We start from the raw sequence: 12,250 nt of genomic DNA, 5'->3' as shown, positions 1-12,250 counted from the left end.
GGTTCTGGGATTAAGGTAACTGGAGAGACATCTGTTGAGCAAGTCATTCTTGATTGTGTCTGACCTTTTGTTTCTCAGCATGAACAAATAGCACTGGATGGCAGTGGTGTGACCTGTCCCCTGTTCCTGTCTTTCTTGGATGTCAACAGATAGATTATGATTTCAGTAAAGATGAATGATAAGAGAAAAGTCATTTGGTTTTTGGTGACAAAGTTTCATACTGTAATGACGTGAAAGAAATTGAAAACATTTCTACTGTTATTATCATCACCTACTTGCAATAGAGAAAAAATCTCAGCAGGTTTTTTTTTTTCTGAATACAATAGATGGAAATTTGGTCATCAGTGAAACAGAAGCTTTGAAACCATATTTGGATTTTTATTTAAAATGTAAAGATAGCGCAAAATATATGGAATATGAGCATGACCACTCAAAAGAATACTTTATTTATTCTGGTACCGACAGGTTTTAAATGAATAGCGAACAATCAATAGTGAACAATGAAGTGAAAACTGAACAATAAAAGCATATGTCTGAGTGTAATAAACATCTGAATGAAAAATAAGAATAGTTCTGTAAATAAATATATATACGTAGAAAAAGGTAAAGAAAAAAATTAACATTGGAAAATAACTTCTTAAAATAAACACTTTGCTTATGGTCTGGTCAGTAATTATAATACCTAATGTTAAACTTTATCATATAAAACATCTCACTATGCAAGAATAGTGATTGCAGGAATTGACTGCTGTATTTTTTGCATGGAAATAATTTGTGGGCCTAGATTTATTTTTCTGTCCTAACATGTCTAAAGCACAAAGCAAACATTCTCCTTGCGATAAAACATTTTATATTCGTGTAAATATCAGTGATGCTCCAGCTCAATCTGAACCCTGAAGAAGATCAGGGTTCTGATCAATTCAAACGAAATGGGCATGCAGTTCTAATTTTCCCCCATCCCCAATTCAGAATCCTGCATGGAACTCAACAGTCAGCCATTAATAAATTTTAAAATTATTTTGGTACATGATCCCATGACTGTTAAGTTTTGTGAGGGCTCATTTATTTATATTGAATGTGAAATATTCTTACTGAAGGTTTCCCTACCATTTAATATAATGCATGGTACAGAGCGAGAAGTAAATGTTTGGAATGACTAATGTAAGCCCCATTGATTTTGGGGGAAGCACTTTAAGCATGTCTAAATTCATATCTGGTAGAGTAAATTCATGGCTTAATTTATTTCTTTGAGGAATTCATTCCCATCACACTGAATGAGTGATGTGTTCTAAAAACCTCAGAATTCTGGGAAAAATAGTAATGGTAACACACAATTAATGAAAGCAGCCATTTAAAATAAATCAGAAAGGTTTCTAAAAGATAAAGTTCATTAACACATCATATACAGACATAATGAATCAATAAATGCCCTGACAGAATACACAAGTATTGCCAGGCAGAAAAAACAATAGAGTAGATTCAAAGCAGACATTTTAGAAAAAGCTGTTTCCCAGACTTCATTAAAAATACCTACTCTTAGTACTTAGTTATCTTATTATCTGAAGGAATTTTGTTCAAGTGATTATGTCAGAGTTTAAGATAGCCATGCATGGGAAGAAGCACTCTTTCAGATATTGTGAAAGATTTTGTGAATTAACACTAACAGTCTAAATTGAAATAAAAAACATGCTGAAAGCCAGAAAATAAACTGTACTGTCCTGGATCAGACCCCCACCCCCCGGCCCATCTTCTAGTCAGAAACCTGTTTTCACAGTAGCCAACCAACTGCACACTAATCTCAGTGAGGCCAGGAACAGTTCCTCATTAAATTAATAATGTGTGCATGTTTGTCACTATTGTGACAAATAAACTTTTCAGCCTCAGATTGTCAGTTCAGGCTCTCAGCCATATCTGATACCTTGTAGTGGACTGAAAAAAAAGCACTAATTCATGGAGGATTTGTGCTCAAGTATCTTCTCCAGGTGGATGCATAGATGCTATGTTTATTCATTAATAATGAAGAAAGGAATAAAGGAAATGCCAAACTGCATTACATTCTAAGACACATAAAACAGCACATAAATCTCAAGGATGCTTTGGACTATAATTTTCAGGATCTCTGACCATACGCTGGTGGAACCATGTTCCAAAAGGTTTCTACTGTCTTCCTCTAATCCTTGCATTCCTGTTTATTCCTTGAAAACCTTCTCTCGAAAATGGTAAGACCCACCTAAACAGTATAAAAGGTGCCTTGGGCAGCTGTATTGAAAAGGAAAAGTTAACATAATGAGAGTCTTGCAGTATCAATAAAAGATTCAGGAGACTCTCCCTAAGACAGTATTTTTAAAATCCTCTCTTGTCCTCTCTAGAAAGGTTCCTCGTGGGATGGGAATTAAAGTTACAGGAAAAGAAAGATCGTTGGGTGTCTGATCTTCTACTTGGCTATGGAAAGATGAAATTACAGGGGAAAAAAAACCCTTAAAAATGTCAGGAAATGGTTTTTTGGAGGGGGGGGGTGGCAAGACAGCAATGATAAACCTGTCTTGTTTACAAAGGATATTACATGCACCTGTCCATGTAGCCCACCAGGAATCCACCTCAATTTGAAGGAGATCTTTTACTTCTTTCCTGGTTGAATATTCAGACAGTCGCAACAGAATTCTTGTAACTCAAATATTAAACTGATTTAAAATTGATTCAGAAATTCAAGTAATGTCAGATTTATGATCATTTGGAGCAGGTTTAATGAACTAGTTATCATATACATTCCCCATATTACAGAAGAGAAATTAGTGGTTTATAGTAGACACCTCAAAAGTTAAGATAAACAATGTCACCCTTAATACATCTACCAGAACTAAATCTCTGTATTTAACAGAACTTATTCTTAGGCCAATGCACAGAGGTTTGCAGCTTATCTATCTCCTATAATAAATCTATCTCTTGTAATGAAACTTCCAGATAAACCATAATGCCTCCTGAATTATTTCTACATTGCTATCAGTGCTAACTTTCCATTTTGATGAGATTGTTTACATGCATAAATGATGTTAGTAAGAGTCCCTGGAGAATGTGAAGCGATTCTAATTGTATATTTAGAAAGAAACACAAAAACAGCCTTGGGTCTTTTCAGCCCCATAATATGTTTAGATGTATCTTCTGTATCATTTGCCAGTTACCTGTTGAATAAATTAAACTACCAAGCCAAAAGTAATTTGATTAGAGGAAGAGAACCTTTTAGCAAAGCTCTATTTTTACGTGTACAAAGTCCCCTCTCACTTCTAAAATAAAATGCAGTGCTAACATAGGCAATCCAAAAGGTTCTGTTTCTCTTCAATGTAAAATTTATACCAGCCTTCCCCAATCAAGTCCCACAAGATGTGATGGCCCTAAGATTTGTTGACCAAAAATTCTGGGAGCTGTAAATGCGCGATTGTGAAGGCTGATTCATTTATGAACAGTTACTGAAGTAAGACATGGGTATTAACTTTTATGTTAATTGTAGATATTTTAGCAAAGAAAAATGTTAGGTATTTTTCTGAATATCTAATTTAGGTCTAAAACTTTAGATATTTCATCTATCAGCAAGATACTATATTTCAAGGCAGTTGTATAGTTTGTCAATGAATCCTCTTATTACCATTAATCAAGGAACACAGGACTGTCAAAGACAGTTTTTAAATTTAAAGATCTGCATACAGTAAAAGTAACCCGGAAAAGATGCTTCATGCCCCTTTTGCTAGTCATTAAAGCAAACTGGCTTTTGTCACACTTTTATATGAGCCTAGGGAAAAAAGTCAAAGTTCTTTAAGAAATATGAACTTTAATGAGTGAATTCCTTAAAACACGCATGCCCTTTTTAAATGGAAAACAGCAAGCTGCTGAGCTGCCGCAGTGTATTATTGTACAATGTATAATTGAAGCACTTCTTCAATGTAACTTATAATGAGTCTCCAAAGTGCAGTATTCCAAGTCTGTTGTGCTCACCACAAAAAGTTTTTTAGAGGAAATAGAATAATTTTTAAAGTATTAGTATTTTACAAGTGAGCATTTAGCAACTAATTTTCAAAAATGTTACCCAGCCAGAATAATACCCAGTATGTATATTGATAGAACCAGAATATTGCTGGCTTAAAGTAGGCCTTAGACCACATATAATATTTAGTCTTTCAGAAGTCCTTTACACTCAATTAATTCTGACTAATTAACTCTTGTCAGGAACAATCTATCCCAGTTGCTAAATGAGATACAGGAAAGACAGTATGCAAAAAAAGGGGGCTGGGGGGAAGCATGTTTAAATCAAATGTTTGTTTTTTTTAAAGACTTTTCCCCTTTGTTCCCAAAGTGACTTTTACATTGGGTTCCAATATATTCTTACAGCAAATGGTTTATGTCTAGCTTTGCTGATCATTGACCTTTTATTTTATTTATTTCGGAAGTGAGCTAGGATCAGATGGAATTCACTGGTTCTGGAGAAAGAACGACAAAAGATTTCATTCTGCCTTCTCCAGTTCCTAGCATCACTTTTCATGCTATTCTGGACAAATATCTCACCCTTCATAAGCAGGTGATAGAGGATGCTTTGGACAGAGGATCCAAATGAAGAAACAGGTCTTACCTCTTTCCTTACTTTGGCAGTGGAATTCAGCTAAGCTTATGTCTGAATCTAGTGAAAATTATTTCTGAACTCTATTTTTAATTTATGCTTATCGAGAATTTTACATAAAACAGAAAAATCCAAAGAAAAAGGAAACGAAGAAGAAAAAAAGAATGCAAGAAAAGAATAGAATAGAATAGAATAGAATAGAATAGAATAGAATAGAATAGAATAGAATAGAATAGAATAGAATAGAATAGAATAGAATTTTATTATGGTCTTAAACCAGCAATAGACATCACTATTTACAATATACATAAAAATACTGATACATTATAATACATTAATAGTGGATAAAAACATCTGTTAAGAAAATACATGTTCTCAAATAGTTAGGGGCAGTCCCTGGTTTATATGAGTGGAGAGCCAATAAGTATGTGTGTAAATATCATTTTCCAAAGTTTGTTCTATCTCCAAAAATTGTCACAAATTGACAGCTATAATTCTGTAACCAACTTTTTTTCTAGTAGACATTGCAGCAACACAGAATTTTGCCACTGCACGCGTAATAGCTGGGTTTGAATCCTGAAGGAGAAAGTCTACATAAAAATTGTTTGCCTTCCCTGGCAATCTCTCTAGTAAGGGGAGAATATACAATGACCTATAAACTCTGTATAACTCACAGTACAGTAAAACATGTGAGATATCTTCAACTTCTCCTTTACCAGGAGAAGTTCTGCTATTGGTGTTTTCTTATACCTGCCTTGAAGGAGTGCTGATGGGAAAATATTAAATCTGGCTCTGAAGAATGCTATTCTTTGTTTTGGGAAGATCAGATCATTTAGATATCTTGCTGATTCCCATACTCCCTGTTTAATTCTGTCCCTGCTGTGGCGAGCCAACCTATTTAGTTCTTCTTGGTACTCTATGTCCTTCATTCTATTGATTACTACTTGCTTTGCTTGGTCAAAGCCTAGGGACATTAAGAACACTGGTGAGAGCCCATAAGAGCCCAGCTTGTGGTCTGTTGCCTGTTTCCAGGGGGAGGGGTGGTTATCAGTCAGTACTAGAGGGGTCAGTCCCTCTGGGAAGAAGGTGCATTTTTAGCCAATGAATGATCATCATCTTCCAGGCTCTTACCTGAAGAAAAGAAAGAAAACTAAAGTTATGAAACATTATGATTTCCAATTTTAAAAAGAGTCTTGTTTTGAAGAAATTCAGTGATCATTTGAATGAATTAAAGAGCAAGGTTGTTTTATGTAAAAAGAAGGAACATAAAGTTGGTTTATTTGAGCATTATTAACATCAGATATGTTATTTGGGGGCGGGTCTTTTTGAACTTGTTGACATCTGGATTGGAAAAGATATGTATTGGAATTCCTTATAGTTAGGAGTTGAGATGTGGAATGATGAGTTTTATATTTGTTAATAAATATGATTATTTCAGAGCTCCATTTGGACATCTTGCCTATTCCTGGACTGGAAAAGATGTTTATTGGAGTTGCCTACAAATAAGAGTTGAGTTATCAGAAGAGGAGTTTTATATTTGTTAACTAAGAGGAAGTGAAGAAGACAGGAGGTTGCTTTCTCAGTGGGGTTTTTTTCCTATTTTTTTCTTTTTGTTTTCTTGCATTTCTTTTCTTTTTAGTTTGTATTACATTTCATTCCTGTATTTAAAACTTTCAATAAAAATACTTTTTTTAAAAAAAAGAAAACTTATGATTTCCAACTTTTTCTTCAACAGATATTGACAACCCCATCATCTCTCCTCCCTCTTATCTCTTCCAGAAATCCCTTCAACCCTATATTAAATTCTCATCCTTTTCTGTCTTTAAATCTGTAAATCTTCATTTCACCCTTCTGTTAGTAAAAAAAAAGTCTATAAAAATTTTCCAGTCTTAAAAAGAACACTACTTTTTCCCCCTGATAAAACAGGTCAGTTTCTCCTAATTATGACAGTTTCTGTCCATTGTGGGAATTTCAATATTCTTCCATCTTTATGCACATAATAATCTTGCTGATGTTACTATATACAAAATTAATCTTCCATGAGTCTACTTTTTTTTTTTTTGAGTTGACAATATTGGGTAAAACAGGCATGACAGCTGGGACCAAAGGTACTTATTAATTCACCGTATGTTATTATGTCTGAATTCTCTACATCATTTCAGATCTTGGCTGGTAGCACCTGAAAGGACATAATGAAAACATTTTATGATATAGGAAATATTTATTTGAACTGTTGGAATGTACTCAACATAAATAGCTGCATTTCTATTTCTTTTTCAACCACCTTCAAGTTAAATAAATGTGAAGAATGATAAAAAGGGGGAATCTTTTAGAAATAAATGGATTGTACTCCATGTATACTATAGGTTTACTTGGCTTCTATTTTCATAAAAGCTAAAAAGTATTGCCAGTTTTGAATTCTTTAGACATGTAAAATGTATCATAACCATATATACTTCCTTTTGCAAGTTGGTGATTTTTAATACCAAATGTTTTTCAGTAAACGTGTTAAAACTACACGTAGCAGAATTTTAGAAAATTTTATTTTTTATGTGAGCTGAAAAAATTGCTTTTAGGGAGGGGTGTTAATATTTTGTTGTTTTATCGATTGCAGAGTATTTTTTTAATTTATAAACAGTTTCTAAAACACTATAATTTATGTCATAATGGTTGTATCAATGAGGCTGTTGGATCAGAATTATTTTTATAGATTCTTTTTCTTTTTTTCTGTTCTTTTTTTTTCTTCTTTGTTTTTGTAACCTGTAGTCGGTGAGTATTCTTCTGATTGTTAAGCTGTTGGTTCATTTTTACACATTAATGCATCCCTGTTTAACCGTAGCTTGCATGTTAGCAACATAACAGATTCTAACTTTCTCCTTTCTGTACTCATCTGTAAATGCCCTCCAACCTCTACTGTTCACGTCTCATGTCTCACACCTGTTATCTTTTTTTTTTTATCTTTCTTCCTTTTTCCTTACTTCTGTCCACCTCTCCATCACTTCTTCATTCTCAACAAAGAAAGAAATGGTGTGATATTTCTTCTCCTTCCCAAGCCACCTCTAGAAAGAATTGGCCACTTCAAGGTAAAGGGCTCGGAGGCTTGAACTGGAAGATCTTTCACACTTAACTGTGGATGGTAGGCTGTGCAGGGCACCAGCCTTGACTTTTTATGCACCACCCTACCATTGAGAGTAGGGGTTTCCAAGCTTGGAAACTTTAAGCCTGGTGGACTTCAACTCCCAGAATTCCACAGCCAGCTGCTGGCTGTGGAATTCTGGGAGTTGAAGTCTGCCAGGCTTAAAAGTTGCCAAGATTGGAGACCCCTGATTTAGAGTGCTATGATTCCTTGTAAAATGTGAACAAGATGTCTGAATATTGATGTGTGCTGGGCAGGTGGGGATGAATTTAAAGAAACAAACAAACAAAACTATTCTCCCATGTGGAAGAGGCTTTTTAAGGCAGAATAAATTTTCTTTTACTGCGGCTTTATATGCTCCATGCCAAATCAGTTGAAAAATCATGTTTCTTATGGATGACCTTGAAAAGTATTTGGAAATTGAAGCAATTAACTTGCTTTTTGACACATCCCTTGTTTATTATGTTATCAGTTTCCTGTAGATTGCTTTGACTACCAGCTTGTTTCCAAACACAGTTCAAGATAGCAGTTTTTATATGTAAAGTTACTAATCTTTTTCCTAAGGAGAGGAGTTTGAGAGACTAAAATATTTGCAAGAGCAATCCTCCCATTATAAATTTCCCATATCAAATGGCTTAGGAGCTAACCTTCCTAACCATCAAACTGAGCAATATTGGTAGGAACACAAGAGAATAAACTGTTTTGGAATATAAAAGTTGAATTACATGTGGGATCATTTCTAGGCCAAAAGATAGCTTATATCTACCTATCTATTGATTGATTAATTGATCAATCTATGTATATGCAGGGGAAAAAAAGAGAAAAGCTATTTCAGAAAGTGCGTGGCCAAAGCACAAACTACAGGTATTCCTTGATTTACAACAGGTCATTTAGTGACCGTTCAAAGCTACAAGAGCACTGAAAAAAGTGAGGACCATTTTTCACAGTTACAATCTTTGCAGCCTCCTCACAATCACATGATCAAAATTCAGATATCAGCAACTGGTTCATATATATGATGGTTGCTGTGTTCCAAAGTCATGTGACCTGACAAAGTCAAGGGGGAAGCCAGACTCACTTAACAACATTTCTGACAAGGAGTGTCGTAAAATGGGGCAAAACAACCTAACAATTATTAGGTTAGATTCATGACATTCTGGTTTTAAAAGCAGTTCCTTTCGTGAGGTAGTCAACATGGCTTGCTGCGATCACCTTGCAGTAGTGTTTCAAAATGAAACCAAAAAATATGCCTTCAGATTTGGAAGGAAGGAAGAACTCTTGAGATTCTCAAAAATATTTTATTAAAATGGTTTCATAAACATGTATTTTGTAAAATGGAAACACTAAATACATCATTTTAAGGGTGTTTGTGTTTTTCAGAAGAATCTGTTCATTAAATTATAAGGTAACTTTGAGATTTAATATAATTGTCAAATGCAATCCATAGAAATACACCAGGGTGTATTTGCAAAGTGTTCTTGTCATAGCATCCACTCATTCTCTGAGAATATAATGCCTAAATCTTAGAAAACTCTTTGCAGTGTAATGCAGCACCAGATCCCTCAATTCCGATACTTTTCATATTAATGAAAGTCTCTTCCACTTGCAAATAGTTTCCTTTTATTTCGTGTCATTTATAATTGGGTCCAAATAGTTCTTGAATTATTTTGCTGTGGTATTATTCTTGGAGAAAAATATTTTTATTTTAAGCTGAATAAAATATAAATATACAAACATAAATCTGAATACTTTATGATGGAGGACCATTAAAATAACTGTAGGGTTTTGGTTTCGTCATCTTTGACTACACTTTATATGTAAATGCACATATATAAGGCAGATAATAAAAAAATGGATTTATGGCCACATTCAGTTTTGTAATAAGAATTTTGTTTCTGAGCATTTATTAAGTGCAACATAACCTAGTATTCTATTAATGAATCAGAAAAATATTATGAATAATTTGGATTAGTTGAAGAAAGCCCACATTTTATCATCTTTCAAAAACGTTTTTCACATTTGCAGTGGGAAAATGTAGCATTATTACAGAATTATAATTACAGAATTAAATTATAAATAGTAGGATCCAAATATAGGGCTGTGTGCATGTAGTAGCCAACTGATACCTTGAGCATTGATCTCTGCTAATATCAGCCATGTCGTATAATTTTTTTATAAAAAAAAAATTTGCAGGTAAATGTGACATAACCTGTATGATCTGTTTTGAACTACAGTTTATTTTAAAAGGTACAATAAAGAAAAACCTTTCTTTTTTGGCAAATGGAACCTTACCTGTAACTTATAGAAATGATCATATCCTGTACATACAATCTGGCCTGTTCTGCATGCCTCTGAATTTTGGCTTTTGCAATAACCGTATTAACCTAACCTATTGCTTCTGCTGTTTGCCTTGGGGCCAATCCAAGGAAAATAAATGTGCTTTGGGTCAACAATACTACCAAGTCCTGTCAAAATTATCTTGTTCCTTTTACAAAGATAATGAGCCACTTAGTATATTCGGCTAGCATGATTTATTCATACTTCTTTACCATTGAATCTTATCAGAATACATACTGTATGTATAACACCAATTAGATGCCACCCTAGTTTAATTTTTAATAACTTCCCAGTCCTTTATTATTAGTTAGTTTGTGTGAAACTGTCCCCTAACCACTCATAATCTAAAATAGATGGGTTTGTTAATGTTTCTGACAGATGGGTTGCTGTTGATGGGACAGATCAAAAGAGAAGATGCTGTTTTAGGGCTTGCACTTTGCAAATCTTCTTCTGTAATCAGATGGTTTTAATACGTGAGGTCCTTCTGTTTTCTATAGGGCCCTACCCAGAGACTCAGGCGTCCGAAGTTCCAGCAGCAGCGCAGATGGACAGGTCCGATCTAGCTTTCCCCATTTCTCCACGGACTAGCAAGAGTCGTATGTCCATGAAACTGCGGAGATCCTCTGGCTCAGCCTACAAGACTTAGTGAGGGGCAAAGCCTCCAGCCTCTTTTATCAAGACATAAATCTCTCCTTTATGCTGAATATTGTTCCTTCATTCCTCTGCTCTTATTTTTATTTTAAAGAAACATGAAATTTTAATTCAAAATGAACATATTTTAGCTTTTGTGTTAGAATATTCAGCTTCCTGCTAATCATAGTTTATCAATGCAGAGTATTTCCTGTTTCACTGTTTTGTTTTTATATACTTTTCCTTGAGAGGAAACTTTTAACATCTGTGATTAATTACTACCCCGCCCCCCCAAGCTGGAAACTGCAGGCATGTTCCACTCTTATTTATTGTATAACCCTTTCAGAATAATAAAGATGTCATCTTCAAAGGGATGCATGTGTACTTTTCAAACTAAGATGTATTTCCAGAGTTCTCTGCAAATATCACTAGAATTCACAGAATTATGTACAGTTATTATATTATAAGAATAAACCAAGTTAACAGAGACTCTTCCTCAGCTCCATTATTCTCATTTACTGTTGGGCAGACTTAACAGCGAGCATTTACTGTTAAGTATCAGCAGCTTCCAACTTCCTTGCTAAACATTTGCTTTTCTCGTGGCCCTCTTGGCACAATCTTTCTCTTCCAAAAGTTGAGATCATCCCTTGATATATCTGTATACATGTGTACAATCACCTATTTTCAAGCACTTTGCCACTTCAGTCATTTGCTTTCAATCAAGTAATGTGGGGTGGGGGGAGGCTGTGCCCTCATAATAGCAAATAGATACACAAATACATTCCACTCCAATTCGTCACTACTACTCAGAACTATTTTCATAATGAAGAAATTCAACTGTGTCGTTTGCCATATTCTGCTTTAACAAAATATAGCATGCCACTGGTACTAACTGCATGTGTAAATATATGTTCCTCACCTGGGCAACTATAGAAATATATATTGATGTATTTGTTCGCCATGTAGTATATACAAATTTGTAATGGTTGAAGAAAAGACATGCTATTTAATAATACAATAAAATTATTCTTACCACTTCGGGTGTTTTTTATTTCGTTACAAAAAGGGATTCATGCAAACCTTTTTGGTGCACCAATATCACGAAAAGAACGGCATGGAATGATGATTTAGTTGTTCAAATACAAAATCTTTTTGATCAGTTTTTTATTTCATTGTCTTGTTCCAAACATAATTTTTTTAATGGTTTTGCTTCATGTAACACATGTTCTGCTTAGAACAGTATTCATAAAGTCACAAAGTACAGCATTTAATGTTGGAAGCAACTAATAATGTTTCCACATTTGCCCCTGCTTAGAGGTTTTTAATATTTTAAGCTAAAATCATTGTCTACTGTTTTAAGCAAATTGTATATTGGAATTATTGTGTATATAGTATGTTGAATTTTTAAAGTTTTAACTGCATTTGAGAAATCTCAAGCAAATGCAGTTAGAGTGAAAAGAAGTTGTATTTTGCCAGATGTAATATTTCATTGAATCATACCTGTTGGCTAGCATTGCTAAAATATTAATACATTACTGTAT

The 12,250-nt window shown here is 34.2% G+C and overlaps 1 protein-coding gene across 8 annotated transcripts in view; it reads left to right on the top strand.

Moving 5' to 3' along the window:
- RALGAPA1 (Ral GTPase activating protein catalytic subunit alpha 1) overlaps positions 1–11,744 on the top strand; it is a 126,264-nt gene extending 114,520 nt beyond the window's left edge. For 6 of the 8 annotated variants that reach the window (XM_026711188.2, XM_026711162.2, XM_087921912.1 and 3 more), the window contains one exon: positions 10,577–11,744. In XM_026711188.2, the coding sequence (XP_026566973.1) occupies positions 10,577–10,725 (149 nt within the window). In that variant the 3' untranslated portion in view covers positions 10,726–11,744. Of the gene's footprint in view, positions 1–7,624; positions 7,690–10,576 lie in introns of all 8 variants that reach the window. The other 2 variants (XR_015741081.1, XM_087921910.1) reach the window with 1 other exon arrangement.
- Positions 11,745–12,250: the final 506 nt, after the last annotated feature.

The sequence above is a fragment of the Pseudonaja textilis genome, chromosome 1 (genome assembly GCF_049901715.1).
Source record: "Pseudonaja textilis isolate UNSWEBS1 chromosome 1, rPseTex1.2, whole genome shotgun sequence".
In the NCBI taxonomy this organism is placed as follows: domain Eukaryota; kingdom Metazoa; phylum Chordata; class Lepidosauria; order Squamata; family Elapidae; genus Pseudonaja; species Pseudonaja textilis.
Note: the sequence above shows the minus strand (reverse complement) of the source record. Positions and strands in the feature narration are given on the sequence as shown.